The 25,463-nt window shown below is 32.5% G+C and overlaps 13 protein-coding genes across 13 annotated transcripts; 7 read left to right on the forward strand and 6 right to left on the reverse strand. All coding sequences in view use genetic code 12, as the record gives it.

Annotated features, from left to right (window-relative positions):
* Positions 1-66: 66 nt before the first annotated feature.
* J8A68_005786 (uncharacterized protein) lies at positions 67-1,636 on the forward strand (the record flags this gene model as incomplete). The annotated part of the gene is made up of 2 exons (XM_049409889.1): positions 67-145; positions 216-1,636. The coding sequence occupies 2 exons, from the start codon at positions 67-69 to the stop codon at positions 1,634-1,636; spliced, it is 1,500 nt and encodes a 499-aa protein (XP_049260902.1).
* A 138-nt stretch (positions 1,637-1,774) lies between these two features.
* On the reverse strand, positions 1,775-2,569 carry J8A68_005787 (nicotinamide-nucleotide adenylyltransferase; the record flags this gene model as incomplete). Its single annotated transcript, XM_049409890.1, has 1 exon — positions 1,775-2,569. The coding sequence occupies one exon, from the start codon at positions 2,567-2,569 to the stop codon at positions 1,775-1,777; it is 795 nt and encodes a 264-aa protein (XP_049260903.1).
* A 476-nt stretch (positions 2,570-3,045) lies between these two features.
* On the reverse strand, positions 3,046-3,645 carry J8A68_005788 (peptidylprolyl isomerase family protein; the record flags this gene model as incomplete). The annotated part of the gene is made up of 2 exons (XM_049409891.1): positions 3,046-3,464; positions 3,540-3,645. 2 exons carry the CDS (start codon positions 3,643-3,645, stop codon positions 3,046-3,048), a joined length of 525 nt encoding a protein of 174 aa, XP_049260904.1.
* A 627-nt stretch (positions 3,646-4,272) lies between these two features.
* On the reverse strand, positions 4,273-5,364 carry J8A68_005789 (uncharacterized protein; the record flags this gene model as incomplete). Its single annotated transcript, XM_049409892.1, has 1 exon — positions 4,273-5,364. One exon carries the CDS (start codon positions 5,362-5,364, stop codon positions 4,273-4,275), a length of 1,092 nt encoding a protein of 363 aa, XP_049260905.1.
* Positions 5,365-7,340: 1,976 nt separating this feature from the next.
* On the reverse strand, positions 7,341-8,849 carry J8A68_005790 (uncharacterized protein; the record flags this gene model as incomplete). Its single annotated transcript, XM_049409893.1, has 1 exon — positions 7,341-8,849. The coding sequence occupies one exon, from the start codon at positions 8,847-8,849 to the stop codon at positions 7,341-7,343; it is 1,509 nt and encodes a 502-aa protein (XP_049260906.1).
* A 568-nt stretch (positions 8,850-9,417) lies between these two features.
* J8A68_005791 (DUF4112 domain-containing protein) lies at positions 9,418-10,335 on the forward strand (the record flags this gene model as incomplete). The annotated part of the gene is made up of 1 exon (XM_049409896.1): positions 9,418-10,335. The coding sequence occupies one exon, from the start codon at positions 9,418-9,420 to the stop codon at positions 10,333-10,335; it is 918 nt and encodes a 305-aa protein (XP_049260907.1).
* A 343-nt stretch (positions 10,336-10,678) lies between these two features.
* Positions 10,679-13,786, forward strand: AKR1 (palmitoyltransferase; the record flags this gene model as incomplete). The annotated part of the gene is made up of 1 exon (XM_049409897.1): positions 10,679-13,786. One exon carries the CDS (start codon positions 10,679-10,681, stop codon positions 13,784-13,786), a length of 3,108 nt encoding a protein of 1,035 aa, XP_049260908.1.
* A 992-nt stretch (positions 13,787-14,778) lies between these two features.
* Positions 14,779-17,094, forward strand: REX3 (RNA exonuclease; the record flags this gene model as incomplete). The annotated part of the gene is made up of 1 exon (XM_049409898.1): positions 14,779-17,094. The coding sequence occupies one exon, from the start codon at positions 14,779-14,781 to the stop codon at positions 17,092-17,094; it is 2,316 nt and encodes a 771-aa protein (XP_049260909.1).
* Positions 17,095-17,550: 456 nt separating this feature from the next.
* Positions 17,551-18,912, forward strand: PSA2 (Psa2p; the record flags this gene model as incomplete). The annotated part of the gene is made up of 1 exon (XM_049409899.1): positions 17,551-18,912. One exon carries the CDS (start codon positions 17,551-17,553, stop codon positions 18,910-18,912), a length of 1,362 nt encoding a protein of 453 aa, XP_049260910.1.
* Positions 18,913-19,009: 97 nt separating this feature from the next.
* J8A68_005795 (uncharacterized protein) lies at positions 19,010-19,756 on the reverse strand (the record flags this gene model as incomplete). The annotated part of the gene is made up of 1 exon (XM_049409900.1): positions 19,010-19,756. One exon carries the CDS (start codon positions 19,754-19,756, stop codon positions 19,010-19,012), a length of 747 nt encoding a protein of 248 aa, XP_049260911.1.
* Positions 19,757-20,074: 318 nt separating this feature from the next.
* Positions 20,075-23,779, forward strand: MSH6 (mismatch repair ATPase; the record flags this gene model as incomplete). The annotated part of the gene is made up of 1 exon (XM_049409901.1): positions 20,075-23,779. The coding sequence occupies one exon, from the start codon at positions 20,075-20,077 to the stop codon at positions 23,777-23,779; it is 3,705 nt and encodes a 1,234-aa protein (XP_049260912.1).
* Positions 23,780-24,263: 484 nt separating this feature from the next.
* J8A68_005797 (uncharacterized protein) lies at positions 24,264-24,770 on the forward strand (the record flags this gene model as incomplete). The annotated part of the gene is made up of 1 exon (XM_049409902.1): positions 24,264-24,770. The coding sequence occupies one exon, from the start codon at positions 24,264-24,266 to the stop codon at positions 24,768-24,770; it is 507 nt and encodes a 168-aa protein (XP_049260913.1).
* A 268-nt stretch (positions 24,771-25,038) lies between these two features.
* Positions 25,039-25,410, reverse strand: J8A68_005798 (uncharacterized protein; the record flags this gene model as incomplete). The annotated part of the gene is made up of 1 exon (XM_049409903.1): positions 25,039-25,410. One exon carries the CDS (start codon positions 25,408-25,410, stop codon positions 25,039-25,041), a length of 372 nt encoding a protein of 123 aa, XP_049260914.1.
* Between the last annotated feature and the right edge of the window lie 53 nt (positions 25,411-25,463).

Below are 25,463 nucleotides of genomic sequence, written 5' to 3' on the forward strand. Positions count from 1 at the left end.
CAAATTTTTCTTTTCCTTTCCCCCCTACAAGAACCACAAGATTGAGTTTTAACCAAAATTTACAAAATGAAACCAATAACCCTAATCTTATCTATCATTTATGCCTCAGCGGTTGTCATTGCTGAAGAAGCTTTATCCCATCAACGTATGTTACTCCCCATTTTGCTTTTCCACAAAAAACTTTTTTTGCATCCATTTACTAACCGTATTTATAGAGCATGTTGTTCTGCAAGAGAATTTAGTTCAAGTTAATGTCACAACCCCAGCTCCTGTTCCTCCTGAATCACCGCCGCTGCCACTACCTTCAAAAGAGCCTAAAGTAGAACCATATCCTGATCTGAATGTTCCATCTCGACCAGATGTCACTGGTGTTGAAATTCCATTTCATTGTAAACAAGATGAATTTGTGATTCATTCCAAGAAGGACCTTGATTCAATTATTGATTGTGAAGTTATTGTTGGAGATATTAAAATTTCAGAATATAATTATCCTATTATTACATTCCCTCAATTGTTTAAACTTGTTGGGAATTTGATTATTAAGAAATCTCCAGAACTTGTTCGGATTGAATTACCGGTTTTAGAAACTATTACTTCTAGTTTTATTGTTAATGAATTAACTTCATTGGCCCTTATTTCATCACCAAATTTGAAATCTTTGAGAGTTTTAGATTGGACAATTTTACCTATTTTAAGTAATGTTCATTTTAATAATGAAATTGAAGGATTGGAAAGTATTACCCTTTCAGATACTTCATTGACAGGATTTTCTGGGTTTGTTGCTGATACTTTGGAAACTTTGGATATTAATAATAATCGATTTTTGGATAATATTGAATGTAATGTTAGAGTTGTTAGAGGAAAATTACATATTGCTTCCAATGCAAATGATGTTAAAGTATCTTTACCTCATTTAAGACAAGTTAATAAATTGAGTATCAATAGTGTTGAAACATTAACTTTGGATGAATTGGAAAATGTTCAAAGTTCATTAAGTTTAAGTAATAATTATTTCCAACAATTAAGATTTCCAAAATTAAGTGAAATTGGTGGTACTTTAAGTCTTTTAAAGAATGAAAATGTTAATCATCTTGAATTTCCCGTTCTAAATGAAATTGGTGGTGGATTAATGTTTATAAATAATACCAAGATTGAACGAATTAATTTCTTTCCCAAGTTGACAATTATTGGTGGTGCTTTGGAATTGATTGGTAGTATTAAAGAGATTCATTTCAAACAATTGAAATTGGTTAAAGGAAGTGCAATTGTTAAGTCATCTTCATATGTATTTGATTGTTCTGTATGGGCCAAGAGTGAGATTTTATTTGTTGTTAGAGGCGGTAAGATTGAATGTACTAATGCCAATAATGAAGTTATTACTTCCAAGACTAGAAAGGATGGTGGTGAAGTTAGAAGTGGTGGTAGTGGAAGCAATGGTGGCAGTAGTAGTGGTGGAAATGGTAAGAGTCATACACAAGGAGGTACTCTTGATGATCTTAGAGAACAAAGTGGACATCATCATAATCAAACAACTTCCAATCCAGAATTTGAACCAGAATCAAGTGGAGGACATAAATCTCTTGCAATTACCCTTTCCACTATTCTTATTACTATATTTATTACTCTGACTTTATAAGACATTGACTATGTGCTCTTTGTCGTTTTTTTCTTACAACCAAACCTTTTACATAGAATATGTAACTAATTAATTAATTATAATAACTAGAAGAAACTTTATTTAGATAAAAATATACAAACATCATAAAAACTTTGCTTAATCTTTTTTATATAACTTTTGATTTATAATAAAATCTCGAATTTCTGATACAACTTTTGGTTTCCAATTTTCATCATTTGATGCAATTTTTAATCTAATATCTGAAGAACTATAATTAGCAACATCATCACCAAAATTTTCAACCATATAAATATTATCAGTCCAATGAGATGGAATATCCTCATGTCTACCCTTTTTAATTTCTTCTAAATATCTTGATTGTTGATCATTGGTAATTTCTTTATTTGTTCTTGTTAAACAAAATAAATCAGTTGATTTCATAAATTGTTCTAAAGAAGTTGATAATTTATCAGGTAAATAATATTTTGGATTTAATATCCGAATTAAAGTATCAAATCCAATTAAAAATGTTAATTTAACATCTTTTCTATTATCAATATAATTTAATATTGAAATTGATTTATCAACAAATTTAGCATGTTTTGTTAAACCAATTGATACATTTACAGTATATCGATTAGAAATATCATTAGCCATAATATACATCATTTCTAATCGATTACTTAAAGAAATTGGATCAGGGGCAACTTTATCAGCATTTTTAATTGATAATAATAAAAGGACTACTTTTGATTTATGATCAATTGATTTCTTTAATGATTCTTCAACTAAAGCATAATGACCTAAATGTGGTGGATTAAATGATGAATCTAATACACAAACTCTTTGAGTTGTTGGAGTAAGAAACTCATGTGATGTGTTGTAAATTATATTGAAGTCTTTTTGTGATTTAATGAATTCTTGTATCGGTTTAACAAATCTTGAAGTCATATTGTCGTTGTAAGCTGTAAGTTGTAAGCTGTTAGTTTGTAAGTTGTTAGTTTGTAAGTTGTAAGTTGTAAGTTGAAATATGGGGGGGGCTATGAATAACTATTTTGATAAGAAAAAAAAGCCTCTTAGATCAATCTATAGATGTTTTATTAATTGCAATAAATGGTGTGTTAGGTATACTTGGTGATGTAATGTGTAAATACCAAAGTATAACGTCAAATAATAATAAAATTAGATTCAATTGGTTAAAAGGGGGTTGCAATGAATTTAAATATAAAAGTGAAAAAAAAAAAAGGTCTGACGAGAAAACAAAAATTGTCACTTTATTACAGTTTATTTCTATTCCCCCTTAAGAATTTAAATTAATTACGTAGAATCACAAAATCTAAAATGCCTTGAACTGATTTTATTTTATATAATTATATATACAACATAGACAATGTCATACGAAATATAAATAGACCTTAAAAAAACATCTACAATTCATCCTTTGGAACATCTTCTTCTACTGGTTCTTGTTCTGGTTCTCCTTCATCATCTTCTTGTTCACCTTCATCTTCTTCGGCTTGTTCTTCTGTCTTTGGTTCAGCAACATCAACTCCAGCAATATCAACCAATTCAGCCTTAAAGATCAAAACAGCATTAGGTGGAATTGGACCGATTCCTCTTTCACCATAAGCAGCACTAGGTTGACAAGTTAATTCCCTAACTTCTCCAGGACACATATTTAATAATCCTTGTTCCCAACATGGAATAACACGTCTTTGTCCAATTGGGAATGATAATGGTTGTCCTCTACCATAAGAAGAATCAAACACAGTACCATCTTCTAATTTACCTTCATAATGGACACTAATGGTATCCCCAACTTGGGTCTTACGATGACACTGAGCATCTTGAAGAATTTCTAAAAGGGTTAGTATACTATGATTTTCTCCTGAACAGATTTAAACATGAGAGGGACACATACTGATTTTGATATCATCCGAGATTATAGTTTCTCCTTCTGCTGCAGAAACTCCAGTGAAGAATTGAGATAATGCAATTGCACCAAGGGATAATAATGAAGTCTTCATAATGATTGGGCTATTACTGGTATTGACGTTTGTTGAGCTAAAGAGAGTGAGAAAAGATTCGTTGGAAATTAAATTAAATTAGATCCGGAACCAACTTTTCTCCACGTAGTCCTTTTTTCCGCTGTCGAACTTAATGTAACATAGACTAGCATAAACCGACACGTATCCAAAGAAAAAGCCACCCGCCAATTTAGAAATGTAAACACAATAAGTGGAATCTACAATCAAGTATTCAATTTTTTACAAGTCTCGTTTCTATTATACATAAACGATATATAGAAGATTAAACCATAGAAAGTAACAACCCACAAGATTTGAATCCCCAAAATACAAAAGTATATGTATATTTTTATATATATAATGCTGAATTAAATATTTTCAGACCCTATGTATATCTTTCTCAATAATACGTTACATAATAAAAGTTTCATAATCAAATCCCCAAAAATAATAATTAAAACAAAATATGAAAAGCCAAAAACAACTTCCATATCTAATACCCAATAATATCAAACAAATAATAACAATAAAAAAAAAATCATAAAAAACACCTTTGGTTAATATAAAGCAAATATTATAATAATAATAATGACATAATAAAACCTCTCTCTCGCTTAATCTCTGTACCTAATTTACAAATAAACGACCAGCTTCTAATTCTTCAATGGTAGTTTCAACAACTTCATCATCGTCATCATCTTCAACTAATTCAATAGTAGCATATTTGATCATATCCCATCTCTTCCAAAATGAAGAAACTTCATTATAATCTTCAGAATCAACTAAATCTTGTAAATAATATTTAGCTTTAGTTAAACGATCTTTTAATGCTTGTAATTGACAAGATGATGGATCATCTTTAGATGAACTGACCGAAGTAATAGAACTGGATGATGCTAATCTGGGTCTGAATGCAGGAGTAGGTTTATGTGGTTGTGGATGTTGTAATGTATAGTGTTGTTGTTTAGTTTCAGGAACGGTGGTGGTGGTAGTATGTTCATAGTCTGAATCTTCATAATCGGTGATGTCGGTAGTGTTGTCAAACATATCTTCTTCTTCTTCTTCCTCATCGTCGGTAGCTACTGATTGTGGTGTATTGTAACCATATACCTCATCTTCAACATTAGCAGTAGCATCACAATATCTAGCCCATGCTTCATCAATAGCACCAACTAAATATTCAAAGCAACGAGATCTAGCAGATCTATCAGTGGATGGTATGAAGCATTTACCTTCATCTTCAAGTTGATGAATATTCATCAAAGAAATGCTATTGGAAATTGGACTAGTTGCTAATTTGCAATCCAAATTTTCAACTTCATCATCAGATAATAAAGTTGATCTGAGTGAATCAGAACGACGATGGTTAAGATGGTCCTGTATCACTTGTTGTTGTTGTTCTTCATCATCTTCATCATCATCACTATATTGTGAAATGGCTCTAGATAATTCTTTATTCAAAGAAAAAGATATCCTATTAGACGCCCTTCTTTTAGCTCTTATTTGGTCAGCATTATAACAAGATTGTTCATCAGCAGAATCTTCATCTTCATCAGAAGAAGAATAAATAACAACCGACTTTTTCAACTTTGGAACAGTAGCAGCAACATCATCATCAACATCATTGGTGATACACATCCTCTTGGTAGCTGGGGTTCTAAACACTTGACAACTACTACGCTTGGTAGGACCAGTAAACATTTGTGAACATAAAGCCATGGTGGGTGGGTAAAAAACTATGTATAAGTAATATAAATTTGAGTCACGTGAATAAAAAGGTAGTGTATTGGTAAAATCACGTGTTTTTGGCACAAGGGAAGAAATTAACAAACGTTTGTTTCTTGGTGCTTGTGCGGGAAGTAAAAAAAGTTTTTTCTGAAAATCAACCAATCAAGGTGTCAGAAATTAGTTATGTGCAGGAAATTCTAATTTGTTGGAAGGCAAATTCAAAAAAACCAGCTGACTTTTTTTTTGTAATGGAATGGACTTAACTTAACTGATATTCAAATAAGCAGTAAACTTGTTGTTTTATATTCCAAATAAGTACAGTATATGTTCTTTCTTCTTTTTCAATAACTTAATACAAAAAGAAAAAAAGAAATAAAGGGTAAAACCAAAGAAAACTGTGTAATTAGTTAAGTATTTGGAAATGTTGTTGGTGTGTGTGTTTGGTGAGTATGTTGTAAACCAAAAAAAAAAAGTTGTGTGTGTTGAGAAAGAGTGTTACAAAAAAAAAAATGACTTGAGTTATTTTAAATAAAAAAAAAATTTCAAATTCCCGAATTTTAAAAAAGGAATTTGACGAAGAAAAAAAAAAGGAAAATTAATATTTGGGTAATACACTACCCGGCATTGTTACAATCGCTTTTGTGAAACGTGTAAATTTATCCGTCAGCATAGAATATTCTATGATTCTACTCCTATTTTTTTTGTGTACTTCCCAATTGGGAAAAATTAATTTATTTTTAGACAATGTCGTTCAATTTGATTGGTCAAGACAAAACCTTCATCCGGGTAATCCACTTTGCCAACCCTTATTTGTTGCAGAAATGTTTTTGAATATTTTTCGCGCCATGGAAGTATGCCAAAAAACAATCCCCCCATTATCTTAACAATGCGTAATTGAACACCTCACAATAATCAACGTTTTTAATATTACAGCACAAAACCCTCTTTTCATTATAGGGGGGTGGTTCGTGCAGCGATTTCATCATGAGAACAATGGACTCAGATTATCTAAAAATCGTATGTTAAGATTGTGAGATACGTCAGGTTGCTATTTTCTTATCATCTAGGGTTATGTTTGAGATTATGTTGCAGATCTATCTAACCCCTTTAAATTGAATCTTATAATCTGATACATAGTCTCTATAGGTTGCATTGAGTCTATAAACTATTAATAGAATGTGTAGAAAGAAATAGTAATATCTATGGTTGCAATAGAGAATTTTTGTTTAAGGGTTTGTAAAAGATTTGCAACAATTTTCTTCAAATTTAACACCATAAACAGTTGTCATCAAAATTCAACACTGAAAATCAGAGTACTGTAACATTCAATAAGAAGAACCTCTCCATATTGTTATTAAACACATTTGGAAGTATCTCTTATATTATATATCTGTAATTGCATGTTCATGTTGGGTAAACTTTGATTCTCAGAAAAATCACCAGAATTTTCTCACATGACTTCCGCATGACATTCACATGACTTTTATCTCGATATTACACAAAAGTAAACAAGCTTTTTATAAATTTTGCAACCAAGATCTTGTTGTTATCAATAGACACACACACAGCCTAGTTTTTCATAAAGATCAATGATACCTCGGTTATATCTTGGCTCTTACCTAAAACGATATAATTCTAAAACAAGTTACAATTATTAAATTCTTATAATATTAAAATTAAAACAAAACATTAAAAACTAATTATAGAAAATGTGTATAAACTGAAAAGTAACGTCTTTGAAATTAAATATGATCCATGGCACTATTTGGCAATTAACCACTGTTATATGTAAACCGAAATGAAAAAAAAAAGATATCCACCTAATGTAGATATTGTCCTCTATAATACTATTGTCCTTCTATGTCCTCCTCTATCACCCTTTGTATAAATTGGTTTGTAATCTCTATCAATTTTTACTATATTAATGACAAAGTAGAACAAGAATCTATACCGAGTCTATACCGAATCTATACTCTTACCGGAGTTTCAAAATATTGTTTTGCATCTGAGAAATTGTTGCCACCATTACCACTGATTGAACTTGTAGTTGAACTTCTTTTCATTGATGATTGTTTGTTTGAAAAATACATTGAATATTTTGGATCTTGAACATACGAGTCCTTGTCCTTTCTACTTAAATTATTCAAAAAATATTCAAACAAACTTCGAGTCAATTGATCATCTTTGGGTATGAATTTATCAAGTAATTTCTTTGGATTGATTAATTCTGAAGTATAAGTTGTAAATTCTTGATATAATTTATCTAATTGGGCTTCAGATTGATGATAATCATGTTGAGAAATCTTTTCAATAACAACTCCATGAGTATCTAATTTGGCTTCAAGATAACTCATGAATTTTAAAATATAGTCCCATAAACTACTTAAATTGTTATTATTGAAAAAGTATAGTTGATTGTTACGGAATTTATGATATAAATATTTGCAAATGGGTATGAACAATTTCACACCCACAATTGTTAATTTAATGGAAATGATTAAAAAAGCTTGTATTTTATCTAATGTAGTTGCATTTTTAAGATCATTCACCGTTTCGAAATCTTGTTTTAAGAAACTGTATAATCCGACTTTGGTTCTATCATCTAATGACTTAACAAATGTATCAATTTGTGCCTCATCATTTAATCCAAATTCAAATTTACCATCATCATTGTCTTCAAATACAGGATCAAATTCGGTGTCCGGGAATACTCCATCATTATCATCAGACATAAATGGACTATTCAATGTAGCCTCGTCATCCAATTTGGAACTAAAACTATTCGACCTACTTATCCAGGGTGAGTAATTCCGTAAGACAGGTACTTTATTTAATACTCGAACAGTCATCGAAGACATTATTGTTGTACGATTCTTATAAATAAACCGAACTAATGAAGGATCTTCGATATTTCCATTATCTTGATCAGGTAATAATTCAGCAGCAATATTATTACTTATCAACTCATCAAACCTTTCATTCTGTTGATTTATAAAATGTCTATAATCTTCTTGATCATCAGTCTGAATATAGTTATCATCAGTCTGAATATAATCATTGTTATCATATTCACCTTCATGCATGTGTATGCTAGATGCACAAGAAGAAACCAAAGAATTTTCTACCAAGGTATCAGTATTATCATAAGTTGTCAAAGTCCCTGTACGTTTAATCTCCGTAAGCCGGACTGATACCGGAATAACGGGTGCATTGTCAACATAACTTAAATGTCTTAGTCTTGGTTGTTGCAGATCTGCATAAAATACTTGGTCTTCATTATATCGATTATTTAATAGTTTAGAATGAATCTTTTGTTGTGGACTTTGAGACATGTCAGTGTCTATAGATTCAAGATCTGTATCTGATTGTTGTTCTACTTCTTGGCCAGATTTCTTATGTGCTCCTTTAACGATGGGTATATGTTCCGTAAAAGGAATTCGTCTAATAATCCCCTTTATTAGTGACCTCACAACCATCTTATATATAAGAATGTCAACTAAGTAAACTTAAAATAAATAAATAAATAAATAAAATAAAAAATTGGCTAATGTCTTGTTAATTTATGTGATTTTATAATTATAATTCATAAGCTTATGATATTTTAAGTTTTATATTTATAAATCTATAAATCTAATAAGATTCGGGATATCTAAGTGATATGGATGTGTATGAGTGTGTGTGTGTAACATTTGAAATTTTATTTTCTATTTTTTATTTTGCCTATTTCAGATAATATTATATAAATTATCACATGCAAAACAATAAGAATCTTTTGAAAAATCAATTTATCCGAAGAGAAAGCAACAAAGCAAAAAAAATGCAAGAGAAGAAAGTCGCATTTTTTTCTGCTGATAATTAATTGCTTGCTTTTATACGATGACTATGGGTTGCTTCAAGAATTAATCAATTTCATCATCATAAGCATTAATGTGCTTGCAAAATTATTTATTTAAGATCACACCATCTCTCATCTTTCAATTTTTTTTGATAATTATTTGATTCTTTAAGTATTAATTAACATTGTTTGACTTCGTATAACAAACAATGTCTTCAATTATTGCAAAATTCATTCTTAATCGTCTTCTAAAAGATAATCAATGGAATAAAATAGGAGTAGAAAATCCTTATTATCAATTAGTTCCCATTGAAGAAGATTCAAAAGGTAATATTAAATATAAGAAAATCCCTAGGGCTGTTCCTGATGGTATTTCAGTTAATGATTTAACTATTTTAGAATCTTTCAAAAGAAAAGCTTATAGATATGATTATTGGTTTTCAATTTTGGGTATAAGTTTTGGTTGGTGTAATATTATAAGTTTAATCCCAATTGTTGGAACGGTAATTTCTACTTATTGGTCTTTAAAATTATTAAGATTAACTTGGAGATTAGATTATGGTTTCCCGTTGGATTTACAAATTTTATTTATAATCAATATCGTGATTGATTTCGTATTAGGATTAATACCATTTGTTGGAACAATAATTGAAATTGGTTATAAAGCAAATTCAAGAAATTATCTTCTTTTAGAAAAACATTTACAAAGAGTGGGTGAAGAGAAATTAGGTTATATAACTAAAGAAGAGATAAGACCAGGTTTCATTAATGACAAAATTCAACCATTTGTTGAAGATAAAATAAAACCAATGGCACTTAAATCAAGTGAACAAGTCTTGGAGTTATTACATCATCGTGGTAACAATAATAAACCAAGATCTGCTAGTTCTGATGACTCAGCATCAGTATATTCAGTACCTGGGTCAACCACTCAAACTACTACAACCTCAGTACTTACATCCGCTTCTCCAGTAGGTACCGCAACCCCCATCGAAGTTGAGGATCTTATTACTGAAAAATATGCTCATAGTTTGAATGGTAATAGTGAAGATCCTAGTGGGGATTCTACCCCAGAAGCTGTGGCTTCTGGAATATTACGACACAAAAACCTCGAAACTTCTCCATAAGATTATGTGATGTAAGTTTTGAAAATGTACTAAAAACACCCAAATATGCTAATTTGTCAAGGGCAGGTAAATAGCTTATATAGGTTAATTGAATATAGGGAATTCAACCTTCATAATCTCTCTCGTCAAGCCTACAAGGGAGGAGTTTACGACTAGATACACCTTGCTATCTTTGTGGATCGTTTCTTGCCGTACAACTGGGCTGAGCAAAATTAGTTGTCGTGCGGCTCACTATCACTTTGAAAAAAAAAATGATTTGAAGTGGATGTAATTAATTAGTGATCAATTAAAGTTCTTTCTTTCACAAACTTCTATTTTATTTCAATTGGATTCTTTATAGAATATGTCTAACGAGACTAATAAGCGAAGTATCCCGAATGGTATATTATCTCAACATATAGAGGATGACTCACCTATACCAACTGGGTATTCTATAGACGATATCAGCACCACCAATGGCTCTGAGAAAGTTAGTCGTCAACCCGAACCACCAATCAAAAGTACACAATCAATTGCTGCATCAAAGAATATATTATCCGATGATTTGGACAATGAGAATACTGCATCCGGGTCTCTTTTAGATGATTTTGAGAACGAAGCTGAAAATGAATCTAAACCGATACATTCCAAGGAGGTGGAGGAACCAATAGTGCCACTCGAAACTATCGTAAGGGATAAAGAAAGCGAAGCCCCAGAGGCTGCAGTTGAAGAAGAAGAAGGTACCACATCTTCCATTCCGGCACATGCGACACCAAACTTCGACTCAATTACTGATGATATTATGGAAAACGAAATCGAAGCAATTGTGGAAGACAAAGAAGAAATCAAAGAAGATTTCCAACCAGCAGATTCAGTTGCGGAACCAGAAACGACAAGAGCCGCTTTAGAAACGCCTAAAGACGGTCATCTTGCATCTTCAAATCTAGAATACGTGGAATTTAACCTCGAATCAATTGCTGATAATGGAATTGAAAAGACCGAAGTAGATTTGTCTAAAGAAATCTTGGAAGACAATGAAGAAATCGAAGAAAATTCAAAATTGGCATATTCAGGTTTGGTTCTGGAAACAGCCAAAGCGGCCTCGGTGCCGTTTGTGATAGGAAGTCCCGGGGCCACAGAAGAGGCATTTTCCCCATACGAGATTAATGGCTCGGAACAACCAGCTACTACATCCAATTCAGAGGATCAAGAAAATAACGATACTGTTAGATCTCTAATTGATGTACCATTACACGAAGAAGATGTCGACGAAAGACTCGTTGGTGATATCTCAGTAAATGAAGAAATCGGAATTGAGGAAACACCAGAATTTGAAACAGCATCGATCAAATCAACAGACGCAATCATAGAAACAAACACCAATAAAGCCGAGACTGACTTCGACGGCAAGACCGCAGAACAACTTGAATTAGAATCCAATCCTACATTAGCCAAATTCATGTCCGCCTGTCAAGATGGGAACTTAACGATCGTCAAAGAATTGATAAATTCCCAACAAGTCAATCCTAATGATTCATTCAACGATGGAATAACTGGATTACATTGGGCATGTATTAACAATCGTCTCACATTGGTTCGTTTCTTGGTTGAAAACGGAGCCGATCCTAATCAATTAGGCGGAGAATTGAAGGCCAGTCCATTACATTGGGCATGCCGGAATGGATTGGTATATATTGTTGATTATTTGATTACTAGTTCTGAAGCCGATCCATCAATTCGTGATTCACAATCATATAATTCATTACATTTAGCAGTTCATAGTTCAAATATTACGTTGGTTATTTATCTTTTGTTAAGTTGTTGTGATGCAAATTCGAAAAAGAAATTATATGTTGATGAACCGGATAGTTTTCATAGGACATGTTTACATTGGGCTGCTTATCAAGGTGATATATATACCGTGAATGCGTTATTAAGATTCGGAGCTGATGTTTCTAAAGTTGATAATACTTTGTTTATACCTATTCATTGGGCATTTATGAAAGGTTATAAGACTGTTCTTAAGGCGTTATTAGAAGCTGGATCAAATATTCATTCCAAGAATGATCAGAATAAGGATACGTTTGATATTGCCAAAGATATGGGTTGTACAAATACTTGGATAAGAGTTTTGAAAGAATGTGGAAGAGATCCAAATAATAACTGGGCTCCAAAAAAACGATGGATCCTGCCAAAAGTTGGAAAATTAATGACTTTCCTTGCTCCATATGTTTTACTTCCTGTCCTGTTGAATATAATTTCTGCATATCAAGGATTTGGAATCCCTAAGATTTTCTTAGCCATTGGATTGTTTGCCGGAGGTATACTTGCTGTTAATAAAGTGATTATCCCAACGTATCTAATAGATGATAAAGCGCTTGCAAAATCTCCCTTATTGGCTGGAGTTTTCTCAGCAACTGCATTTTGGGCAATTGTGGTGTGGTTAACGGCCATGTTCCCAGTTACCTTTTTCAAAGAATTCTTGACGAATGTTATTTTGGGGTTTTTTATTGGTGTATTTACTTGGACATTTTTTAAGTCAATGTTCATCAATCCAGGATTTGTGCCAACTCCAAGTGATAATTCTGTGATTTTGGCTCAAGTTACTGATTTAGTTAAGTTGGGTAAATTTGACACTGATCATTTCTGTGTGAATTCATTTGTTAGGAAACCATTGAGATCGAGATATTCAAGATATAATAAAAAGTTAATTGCCAGATTTGATCATTATTGTCCATGGGTGTATAATGATATTGGAGTTAGAAATCATAAATTATTTATGGCATTTATTTATTCATTAAATTTAGCAATTCTTGCGTTTGTTCATTTATCATATAGGTATTTTGATAGATTACAAGATGCTTATGATTCAGACGATGACGAATATGGATTATGCGGATTATTTGGAGATGAATTGTGTTATGGATATAAGAATCATCACTTCCATTTCAATTTAATCATTTGGTGTTTATTCCAATATATTTGGGTGACAGTCTTATGTATTGTCCAGACTTTCCAAATATTAAAAGGGTTAACAACTTGGGAATTCAGTACCTTAAACAACAAGATCCAATCTAGTCGATTTAATCATTCTACGGTTCCTATGGATTTTGGTGATTCTACTTTGGAGCCAATACCCAACCAACCAACCGCCACAGCTCATCGTCATGACGAGTTTAAGACATGTTTGAATTTGTTGGGAATAGACCAATTTTGGATGACGATAAAACTTAGTATAATGTCTTTATTTTCAAAAAGAGGTGCTTCATCTTATGAATCTTTGAATACTGTAGATATCCCAACTGATTATGGAATAAAGCAGAATTGGTTAGATTTTTGGGTTATTGGTGAAGAAAAGTTAAGAAATGTATTTTATTTACCTATTGAAGGGGAAAATAATTTGAATGGAGAAGTTGTTGATTATTATAAGTTGTATGAGTATCCATCAAAAGCAGCAGCAGCGGTAGTTTAAGTATGAGGTATATAGATATTTAATACTTTATAGATTTTCATACATCTCGTCACTTTTCGGCTCTTCGGAGAGAAACGATGTCAACAATTCGTTAGTTCCTTAATACATTATTACGGTTTAGATATCAAAAACTATACGATCATACAATGTCTTATTAAAATGAATGAGACAAAGGGTTCTCTATACACTATTCTATTGTTCAATAAATCGAAACACGATCCATTAATCATCCATCAAAACACCTTTATCTCGTAAGACAAAGTGTGCCCAGATAAGTGATTTTAGATCTTCTTCCATGAGAAGAATTCCATCTAGATACCTTCCAAGATCATACGAATATAATCATGGAAGCCACTAAGTTTGTTTGGCCGACCCACAACATAAGGTTAACTATAAAGTCACAAAATATTCCAAGGAATAAATGTAACTTGTCAGACAGCCACTTATACCCACCCAAATCAAAGTCTTCCGAAGAAGCATAATGAAAAGGGTAAAGATCATCGCTCCTTTTAATAACAACAAATTGTCGAAACAAATGTAATAAAAAAGGCAAATATAAAAGTAGATGACCAGATTGCAAAGAATCACAGTCAAGCTAAATTGTATTCTCACTTTGAGGGTATAAGGGTAATCTCACTCATCAACCAAGTTGGATTCAGTGGCTCTTTTGAAGAGTCAAAGAGGGACGTGACCTATAGAAATGATCCTATGAAGTACGTCGACAGAGAAAAGAAAAGAAGAAGGGAAGAAAAATTGAAAAGAAAATTTTCATTCTCATCGGCCTTTTATAGTTGAATTTTTTCTGGCTAAGCAGAGATGAGTTTCGCGTTTCACTAAGAATTTTTTATTATATCCGGGTAACACTTTGTTGGTATTTTTCCGGTAAGAGATTTTCCTTATTGGGGTTTTTGATTATCATCTTGATTTGAGTTACAACCCTAAGAAACACACTAAGGTATCTATAAAATCATAGTGGAATTGCTATACATTCGATGAATCGAAGTTATTTTCAACAGTTCGAGTGTCCCTCGACCAGAAATAATAAGATATGTGATAATCCTGACTGTATGTTTTCCCATCGACCAATTCAGTCTAACATAGCTGACACGAAATCCAACAGTCAAACCAAAGAATCGACTCAACCAAACCGTTCATCTGCAACTCCTATAGATTTAACTAAGGAAGGTAATACGAATAATATACCAACCATAGATTTAACAGTGGAAAGTGAGGAGGAATACGAGCCTCTGGTCAATGTTGTTGTTTCAAGGAAGGATATCGAGAAACCAACTATCATTAGTCCTCACCTGGTCAGCAGTACACCTTTAGGAGAGGAGGTCAACCCGTCAGTTCCAAGACCAGATGGAGTTATAAGTCATAGCATTCAAACTAGACCGACCGCTGCGAACTATAATTCCGAGTTTGATGATTTACAGATTCTTAGTTCAACTGACAAAGCAAAGCCCCGAACTACCTATTACCAACGATCGACATCAGAAGGAATAACCCTTCCCGAAGGGAAGCCACCAATCCCTCTGCCAGTCGCATCTGCCCAAGGTTCTATCAATAATGTGACTCCTTCGACAACGAAACCAACAATTCAAGTTATACATGGTGGTCCACCAAAACCAGCGATAGATTTTAGATCACCCGAAGTAATTAATATTTTAATCAGGGCGGCGGAAAAAGACCAAGCAGTGAATGAGTTGATGAATCTGGTTGCGACTGGACGTGCAACCAAAGAAGATATGAATAGACTTAAGGAGATCATATTACTAGAAAAACAAGCGGAGCCATCTGTGTCAATAACCAGGTCTGAGAAACCAATTAGAAATAAGAAAGAAGATAATATGTCTTTGTTAAAGAAGAAAAAGGCTGAAGATGTTGACAATCCAGCTCTAAAGAAGCAAAGGGCCGAAGTTCTTGACCATCCAGCTCCAAAGAAGCAAAGGGCCGAAGTTCTTGACAATCCACATCCAAAGAAGAGAACCGCCGAAGTTCTTGACAATCCACCTCCAAAGAAGCAAATGGCTTCGCCAATACCCAAGAAGCAAGATGAAATGACGCCAGTGGAGACCAAGACAGAAGATTCTTCTAGCGCATGGGAAATTTTTAGGAGAGAAAGAGAAGGTCTTTACAATCTTCCTTCAAAGAAGCAAAAAATTATACCGTCTGACCAAAAAGAAAACGATAACAAGTCAACTGAACCTGAAGCTACTGAAGATCCCAAATATATTACACCAAAACAAGTTAAGAATAATCCTGCCACCATTCAAGTCCGTAAGCAATTTATAGAAATGATTGTTACAACATTGCTTAAAAAGGATCCGACAATCAAGCTTCCGAAAACGAAAGCAATTGAATATGAATTTGATCTTGCTCAAAAAGCTACCTCGGGAACATATACAGTGTTAATGAAGCAATTAATTCATCGTCTTTCTAAGGCAGAGAAACCCACGGCAAGCCAAGAGAATACTTCACGGAAACACGGTGATTTAGACAAATGGATTATTCCGGTGCAAAAACTTGAAAAGTTCGGATATATCATGAAGAAACCCGAACCATCGACCGAAAAGCCGTTTATAAGGACATGTGTAAGATGTCGATCTCAGTTCAGGGCGGATCAACAATCTAATAATACAATATGTAATTATCATCTGGGGAAAATAATGAAAAATGATAGAAATGAAAGAGTATATGAATGTTGTTTGGGTAATGAAAATGAATCTTATTGTGAAACGGCCAAGCATCATGTATTTATACTAGATACACCAGAATTAAAGCATGCATTTATACCGTATCAATTCACCCGAGATATCTTTAAGAAAAAGAGCCAGTATATTGCCCTTGGACTTGATTGTGAAATGGGATATACTACCAATGGATTCGAATTATTGAGAATAACTGCAGTAGATTATTTTACGACCAAGATTGTATTGGATGTTTATGTGAATCCAAAGGGAAGAGTAGTTGATTTTAATACTAAATTTTCCGGGATTTCAGAATTAACTGATGATTTTGTACTGTTTGAAGAACTGATTAAGAAGTTAGGTGAAGTAATGGATGCAAACACGATTCTTATAGGACATGGATTAGAGAATGATTTGAATGCGTTGAGATTAATTCATGAAAATGTCATTGATACTGCGATTTTGTTTCCAAAATATGAAGCAAGTCCGAAGTTTAGATGGAGTCTTAAGAGATTGGCATTTAAATATTTAAGTCGAAATATTCAGACTGGTGAACATGATAGTACAGAAGATGCAATTGCTGCAATTGATATTGTCAAACATTTTGCTGCAAGATGAGATTGTTAACATTTCTATTCCGGTTTAGTTAGTTAGAATACATATTTATACATACTAGATAGATTCAATTCAAATCGTATTGTAAATCAACTTCCCCAGAAATTAATTAATTTCTGGATGTGCGGCGTGGGCTCTCAAATTGGTTATCTATTTTTGTTACCAAAGTTTATTTTTCAAATTTGTGTTGCATTGTTTGTCTGCCGAACAAATAAAAAATAAGGGGGACGGGGGGTGGAATGGTGGGAAGAAATTCAGCGACCAAAGGAAAAACCATTTGAACCTTTTTTGTAGAAGGAGGTGGAATTTTCTTAGCTTTCTTTCTTTCTTTCTTTCTTTCTTTCTTCTATTTCTATTTTTAACTCTTTTCTACACATTTATAAAACTCAATTGAATAGATATAACTTACTGTAATTGATCAATACAAGTTAAACAAGTAACACAAACAAACAAAACAAAATGGCATTGAAAGTTCTTATTTTAGTTGGTGGTGAAACAACTGGTACTAGATTTAGACCACTTACTATGGATGAACCAAAATTATTATTTCCAATTTGTGGTAAACCACTTATTTCTCATATAATTGATAGTTTAGTTGAACAATTGAGTCCTACTAATGGCTTGGAGATTTTATTAATGGGATTTTTCAAAGATTCACTGAAATTTCAAGCTTATGTTAAACACGCCAATGACACTTATCCTGATTTAAAGATTGAATATTTATCAGAACCGGAAGCAATGGGAACTGCTGGTGGTCTTTATCATTTTAGAGATAAGATTTTCACTGATGCTGATAGTAAAGTGTTAATGATTCATGGGGATGTTATTTGTAATTATCCTTTCAAAGATATGTTAAAGGCTAATTTGGAACAAAAGTCTAATATTACTATTTTGGGAATTGATCCAGTTTCTTTGATTAAAACTCCAAGAATTCAAGTTCTGAATGGTGGTGGAGAAGGTAATACTCTTCCCTCAGATGAAGAACTTTTACAGAATTATGGTGCTATTGTTGCCAATAAGAATGATTGTGGAGTTATTCATTATGTTGAGAAACCTAGTTCAAAGATTTCCATGTTTAGACAAGATACTACTTATAGTATTTTATTAAATGGTGGTATTTATATATTTGATAGATCTATTTTAGATTTGTTACAAGAAGCCAAGGTTAGTAAAGAACGTGGAGCTACTTTTGACTTTGAAGAAGAAGATTTAGATAATGAATTGGATAAGAGTGATTCCCTTTCCTTAGAATTAGACGTTTTCAAGATTTTGCCCCTGATTAAACAAACAAAATTCTCAGTTTATAAATCTAACGATTTCTGGTATCAATTAAAGACTCCAGTTTCTGCATTACTTGCCAATAGTCTTTTCCTTTCTCAAGGTCCTTGTAATGGTGGTAATTTTGATAATATTGAAATTTTGAAACCAGTTCAAATTGGAAATTCAGATTTATCGAATTCAAGTTCATCTAAGATTGGTCCAAATGTTTCAATTGGAAATAATGTCACCTTAGGTAAAGGTGTTAGATTATCAAATTGTATTATTGCTGATGATGTAACTATTGGAGATAATACAATAATTAAAAATGCAATTGTATCTCGTGGAGCTATTATTGGAAAATGGTGTAGACTTGAAGGTACTATAACTGCCGAAACATTGGCACAAAATGTTAATGTTGTTAGTGGATATTTGAAATTACTTAATAATATTGTGATTTTATGTCAAGGCACTACAGTTGCGAATCAAGTGTTTGTTTACAATTCAGTTGTGTTACCACATAAGGAATTGAAAAAGGATGTTAAATATGAGATTATAATGTAAATTAACTACTTAAAATAAGAAACCATTTATAAAAATTGTGTATTTTTTGATATATAAAATATAATACTAAGTCCAGCTATTTGATTTTTTACTAACTTTACAGATCAATTAATTTATATCTTGAGTTTTTATATTCAGCAATTGCTCGATTACAAGTTTTAGATTTCCCCTTGTGACAATAAAATGTTCCATTAACAGGTAAATGTACTGGAACATGATCATACAGGAACCCTGGAAATTGAGGATTTAATCTCTTGAACTGACAAGTTTCATCAACTTCCACCTTTCTTTCTAATGTAACTTCAATTATTGTTTCTTTAAATCCAACTTGCATTAATTCTTGATAATCTATAACACATTGTAAATCATAATTCAAATTATTGAAATCATTAAATTTATAATCTTTAAATTGTTCATAATGACCAAAATGATCCATTAAATTAGTAATCAATTGAGAATCAACTGGATCAGGATTCCTTAATAATAAATTATGAATATTAGGAGAAGGCTGTAGAATACTTTGAAAATTTGGATTAGTGTTTGTCCTACATTCAGAAGCTTCAAATATTTTATCAGTTAATTTAATTGTACGAAGGAAATATTTGATATTTGAATTCTCAATACATGTTCTTTCACTTTCTATTGTCCACAGTTGAAATCGAGATAAATTTGATGGACTTAATGTTACTTTATTTGCAACATCTTGAAGTGCTTCAATGATGATTTGTTTATTGTAATTTCTTGTTGATACTTTGAGTATTGGTTTATCTAGATCTCTATGATCAGGAACTACAGCCAATGTCTTTGCTAAGTATAATAAGATTAATAACAGATATGGCTTCATTGTCTTTTGTTTGCAAAAAGTCAAGTTGGGAAGATTGATTGCAAAAAAAGTAGTCACAAAGTAGAATTCAATTTTTGTGTTGCAAGAGTAAAAAAACACGCGCCTGTTGCAAAAAAATAAAACAAAAATAAAAACCACAAAAAAATGACGCGTTGAAATATTGTGCCCCCCAAAAAAGATCCCCCAAATCATGAATTGAATTTTTCTCCAATTCACGTTTTCTTTTTTACAACCAATTTTTCATAACATTCAATATTCATTGATTAGATTAACCCCATTGAACTTACTTTTGCTGGTAGTAGATAGATCAATAGAAAGATGAAACCACAAACACCACTGAAGACACCTACTTCCAAGAAGTTGGGATCTTCTGCCGGTGGAAGTACCAATTCCAAGAAAAAACAATCATCCTTAATGTCGTTCTTTAAACCCATGGCTGCCAAATCAACAGACCCTGTACCACCAAAACAATCGGTTACCCAAGCACCTCCACCTTCGTCATCTCCATTGCAATCGAGATCCACCAAACTTGATACGAACAGTGATAAAGAGAATGAAAGTAGAATAGACCAAGATGGAGATACAACAATGATGACTTCATCACAACCGGAAGCTCATACAGAAACTCCTAGTAGACCTCCAGTAAAAGCAAAAGCTCCAACTAGATCATCTCCAGAGTATAGTAAACGACCATTGGCTGAAAATAATATGAATTCCAGTCCAGTTGCAAATCGTCGGTCAGCAGGTCGTAACAAAGGAATCAATTACGCTGAATCCGATAGTGAAGATGAAGTGCTTAGCAAAAGAAAGAGAAGAAAAGTTATGCCTAGTGATAGTGAAGATGAACCTGATTTCAAACCTTCTGATGTGGAATCTGATGATGATATGAGTGATTTCATAGTTGATGATGATAAAGAAAGTGATGCAGAAATACTGGCAGATGACGATGAAGATGCTGATGATGTGCCTATAAGTAAATCCAAAAGGAAAGCCAAGCGTAGTACATCTCCTCCTACGAAAAGGTCCACACCAGTTAAATCATCAATGACAACTTCCAACGTCCTTGGAAATAAATTTAATGCAAATTCATCTTATACATCTGCTCCAATCTCAACTCCATTAGCTAAGAAAACCATCGCTAAGGGTACCTTCACCCCACCATCATCAACCAAAAAATCATTTGCCAAAGAAAATGAAGAAAGGTACCATTGGCTAGTTGACATCAAAGATGGAGAAAAGCGTCCAATGTCGGACCCAAATTATGATCCCCGGACATTATACGTCCCCCAATCAGCCTGGTCAAAATTCACCCCATTTGAAAAACAATATTGGGAAATTAAATCACAAATGTATAATACAGTTGTATTTTTCAAAAAGGGGAAATTTTATGAATTATATGAAAATGATGCCATGATTGCCAATACTGAATTTGATTTAAAAATTGCTGGTGGTGGGAGAGCAAATATGAAATTGGCGGGGATTCCGGAAATGTCATTTGAATACTGGGCGAAAGAATTCATTAGTCATGGATATAAAGTCGCTAAAGTAGATCAAAAGGAGACTTTGTTGGCTAAAGAAATGAGAGGGGGTGCAACTAAGGAAGAAAAGATCATTAAGCGTGAATTAACTGGTATTTTAACTGCTGGGACATTGACGGATTTGGATATGATTAGTGATGATATGTCGACTTATTGTTTAAGTATTAAAGAAGAAGAAAGTGAAGATGGAAACACCAAGATATTTGGAGTTGCATTTGTGGATACATCCACTTCAGAATTAAATCTTATTGAATTTGAAGATGACCAAGAATGTACTAGATTAGATACATTAATTACTCAAGTTAAACCAAAAGAAATTATTTGTGAAAAGGGGAATCTTTGTAATATTGCCACTAAGATCTTGAAATTTAGTGCTCATAATTCTCATCAAATCTGGAATCAATTGAATCCAATTACGGAATTTTGGGATTGTGATATAACTTTGGAAAATCTCGTGAGTGGTAAATATTATAATGCGGTTGATTTGGATGATTATTCCAAGTTTCCTAAAACATTAGTTACATTTAAAGAAAATCATCAAGTAGCATTCAATGCATTTGGAGGATTGTTATATTATTTGAAAACTTTGAAACTTGATTCAAGTATAATGAGTCTTGGGAATATCAATGAATATAAAATATCCAAGAATGAAACTTCTCATTTGATTTTGGATGGTATAACTTTAAATAATTTAGAAGTCTTAAATAATAATTCTGATGGTGGTGATAAAGGAACCATATTCAAACTATTGAATAGAGCCACTACTTCCTTCGGTAAAAGACATTTGAAAAGATGGGTCTTACATCCACTTATGAGAATCGATGAAATTGATCAAAGATATGATACAATTGATTATTTAATGAATGATGGATTGGAATTAAGAGCTAAGCTTCAAGATTGTTTGAGTATTTTACCTGATTTGGAAAGATTATTAGCCAGAATTCATGCTGGTACATTAAAATTCCGCGATTTCTTAAGAGTGATTGAAAGTTTCGAACATATTGCTCGATTCCTGAAACAATTCGAGGGATTTATTAGTACTGATTGTGGAGCATTATATAAGTATTTGAAGGAATTTCCTCAACAAATGGTGGAATTGACATTGGAATGGGATGATGCATTCGATAGAGAAAAAGCCAAGACTGATATTACTATCCCTGCTACTGGTGTAGATGAAGAATTTGATGATTCACAAGCAAAAATAACGGCTTTGGAACAACAGTTAGATCAATATTTGAAGGAATATAAGAAGCGATTCAAATCTCAAGAAATATTCTATCGTGATTCAGGAAAGGAAATCTATCTTATTGAATTCCCAAACAAATTAGTTAAACAAGTTCCTCATGATTGGCAACAAATGGGTGCCACATCAAAAGTGAAAAGATATTGGTCACCAGAAGTTCGGAAATTAGTTCGTGAATTGATGGAACAACGAGAATTACATAAAATGGTTTGTGAAACATTGAAGAGTAGAATGTATGGTAAATTTGATGCCCATTATTCAGTTTGGATGAAGGTAATCCAATGTATGGCCAATATTGATTGTTTATTAGCTTTAACTAAAGTTTCTGAAACTATTGGATATCCTTCATGTCGTCCAAAATTCGTGAAAGGAGATCGAGGATATATCAATTTTAAAGAATTAAGACATCCATGTTTTATAAGTACAAAAGAATTTATTCCTAACGATATTATGCTTGGTGGAAATGAACCTCATTTTGGATTATTAACTGGAGCAAATGCAGCTGGTAAATCTACATTAATGAGAACAACCGCACTTGCGGTGATTCTAAGTCAAATTGGATGTTATTTACCAGCTGAATCGGCCGAATTAACTCCCGTAGATAGAATTATGACAAGATTGGGTGCAAATGATAATATCATGCAAGGAAAATCAACATTTTTTGTTGAATTATCGGAAACAAAGAAGATTTTGAGTAATGCAACCCCGAAATCATTGGTGATATTAGATGAATTAGGTAGAGGTGGTTCAAGTAGTGATGGTTTTGCTATTGCTGAATCTGTATTATATCATTTAGCTACTCATTTACAATCATTAGGATTTTTCGCAACCCATTATGGAACATTGGGTCATTCATTCCAAAACCATCCACAAATAAAACCACTTAGAATGGGGATTATTATTGATAATCATTCTCGAAATATTACATTTTTATATAAATTAGAGGAAGGTACAGCACCTGGTTCATTTGGGATGAATGTTGCATCAATGTGTGGAATTGCTGATTCTATTGTGGATAATGCAGAATTGGCAGCAAAACATTATGAACAAACTTCAAAATTGAAGAAATCGTCTAATGAAGATGTTGCAATTGATAATGAATTAAGTTTGGGGTTACAAAGTGATTTTGTTTGGTTAAGTAAAGATCAATTGAATGTCTTGTCAAAAGATATTTTGAATTATGAAGAACCAGTTAGACAACATGCACTTGAGAATATCTTTAAAATGATAGAGAAGTTGTAGAGTAGTAGTTATAGTTAGATTGTTCTTATTTATATTTATAGTCAATAGATGATGGGATATCATTTTATTTTTTTTTGGTGCCCAGGGGGACCAATCATGGTTACTCCATTGTTGATTATGGAGCAGTTTAGTTTAAACGAGATATCAGCAGATCAAATAACACAAAATACAATGAGAGATGAGTACATATCAATTGAAACGTTAATCTTGACATATATTGTTTATCAGTAAGTTTATGTTAAAGAATACCGATAAGTCCGAAGGGGGATACTTTTTGAGGAAGATACTTCACATCGTATGGTTTTTTCCTCTTAATTAAATTCAAATTGAAATCATACCATTGGGAGAGGGAGAAACAAACTTTTTCATATAAAGATCAATTAAGTTTTTCATATTTTTTTGCCACTAATCAAAGTCAATTCTTCTTGAAGACCATAGTTACTACTACTACTATTATTACTACAAATTACAAAACAATTTCACAATGATTAACAGATTAGGATTAAACACTGGTGCTCCATATCATTTATTATTTTATTCAGTTGCTTTTGGTGGATCATTTTATTATTCATTTATTGTATCACCATTAGTGTTTAAGAAATTAACAAGAGAAGAATTTAGTCACTTACAAAATAAAGTGTTTCCAACTTATTTTGTTGGTCAAACGCTTGCTCCAATTATTTTGGGATTAACTAGCCCAATTAAGACTTGTCGAAAGGGATTAGGTGCTGTATTGGCAGTTTCCTCAGTTGCTGGTGCTTTGAACTATTTTGTCTTATTACCAATTTGTAAAGGAATTAAAGAAGAAAGAAATCAATTGGTTGAACAAAATAAAGATAAAGATGACAAGGGCGAACCTACCCAAGAATTTACCGCCTTATCCAAGAAATTTGGTAAATATCATGGAATTTCTTCCTTACTCAATTTAATCTCCATCGTTTCTCTTGGTCTTTACGGTGCCGCCTTGGCTAAGGGGTTAAGTAAGTTATAAAATTGATTCGATGAGGTAACAAGAAGAATATGCGTGCTGTCATCTCTGGGGAACATTTGGTTGGAAGCTAAACCCCGCATCTGTTGGCAAGTGACTGTGGTTCCTTTTTATGAAATTTCTTGTGTATAATATTTCAATTTAAAGTGTTTATATATGAATTAAATATTTACTAAATTTATGAACTTAATTAATAAATTTTACTAATACATTGTATCAGCTGAGGTTACATTAGAGTCAAATATAGAGATATCAAAAAGTCGAGAACCATCTATTCTTTCTTTTTCAATCTTTGTTCTTGTTCCGCTTGTCTTAATTGTTCAGTTTCTGCTTTCTCTTGAGCAATTTCTTCGGCATAAACTATTGGATAAGCTTTCCATAATAACAAATAGCCCAAAAAGATAACATTAACAAGAAATACGATAACCAATGGTATTAATCTCTTTTTTTCCATATATGGATCTAACACTAATTGCCTCATTATATAGGCATAGTGGAAGATTCCAATGCACATAAGCACGAATGCTACGGCACCAAATTTTAAATCTTTTTTGAATTTTGGAGTCACATAAGTTTCAATTAAAGATTTCTTTTGTCTAACTTGTTTCCTTGGAACTCTGACTTTACTGGTTGAATCTGACATAGTTATGAATTGCGCTAATGATGTAAATAGATGGAATTAATTTGAATATAGAT

Source organism: Hemisphaericaspora subhashii (genome assembly GCF_019202705.1).
Source record: "Hemisphaericaspora subhashii strain CBS 10753 chromosome Unknown scaffold12, whole genome shotgun sequence".
NCBI classification, from domain to species: Eukaryota; Fungi; Ascomycota; class Pichiomycetes; order Serinales; family Debaryomycetaceae; genus Hemisphaericaspora; species Hemisphaericaspora subhashii.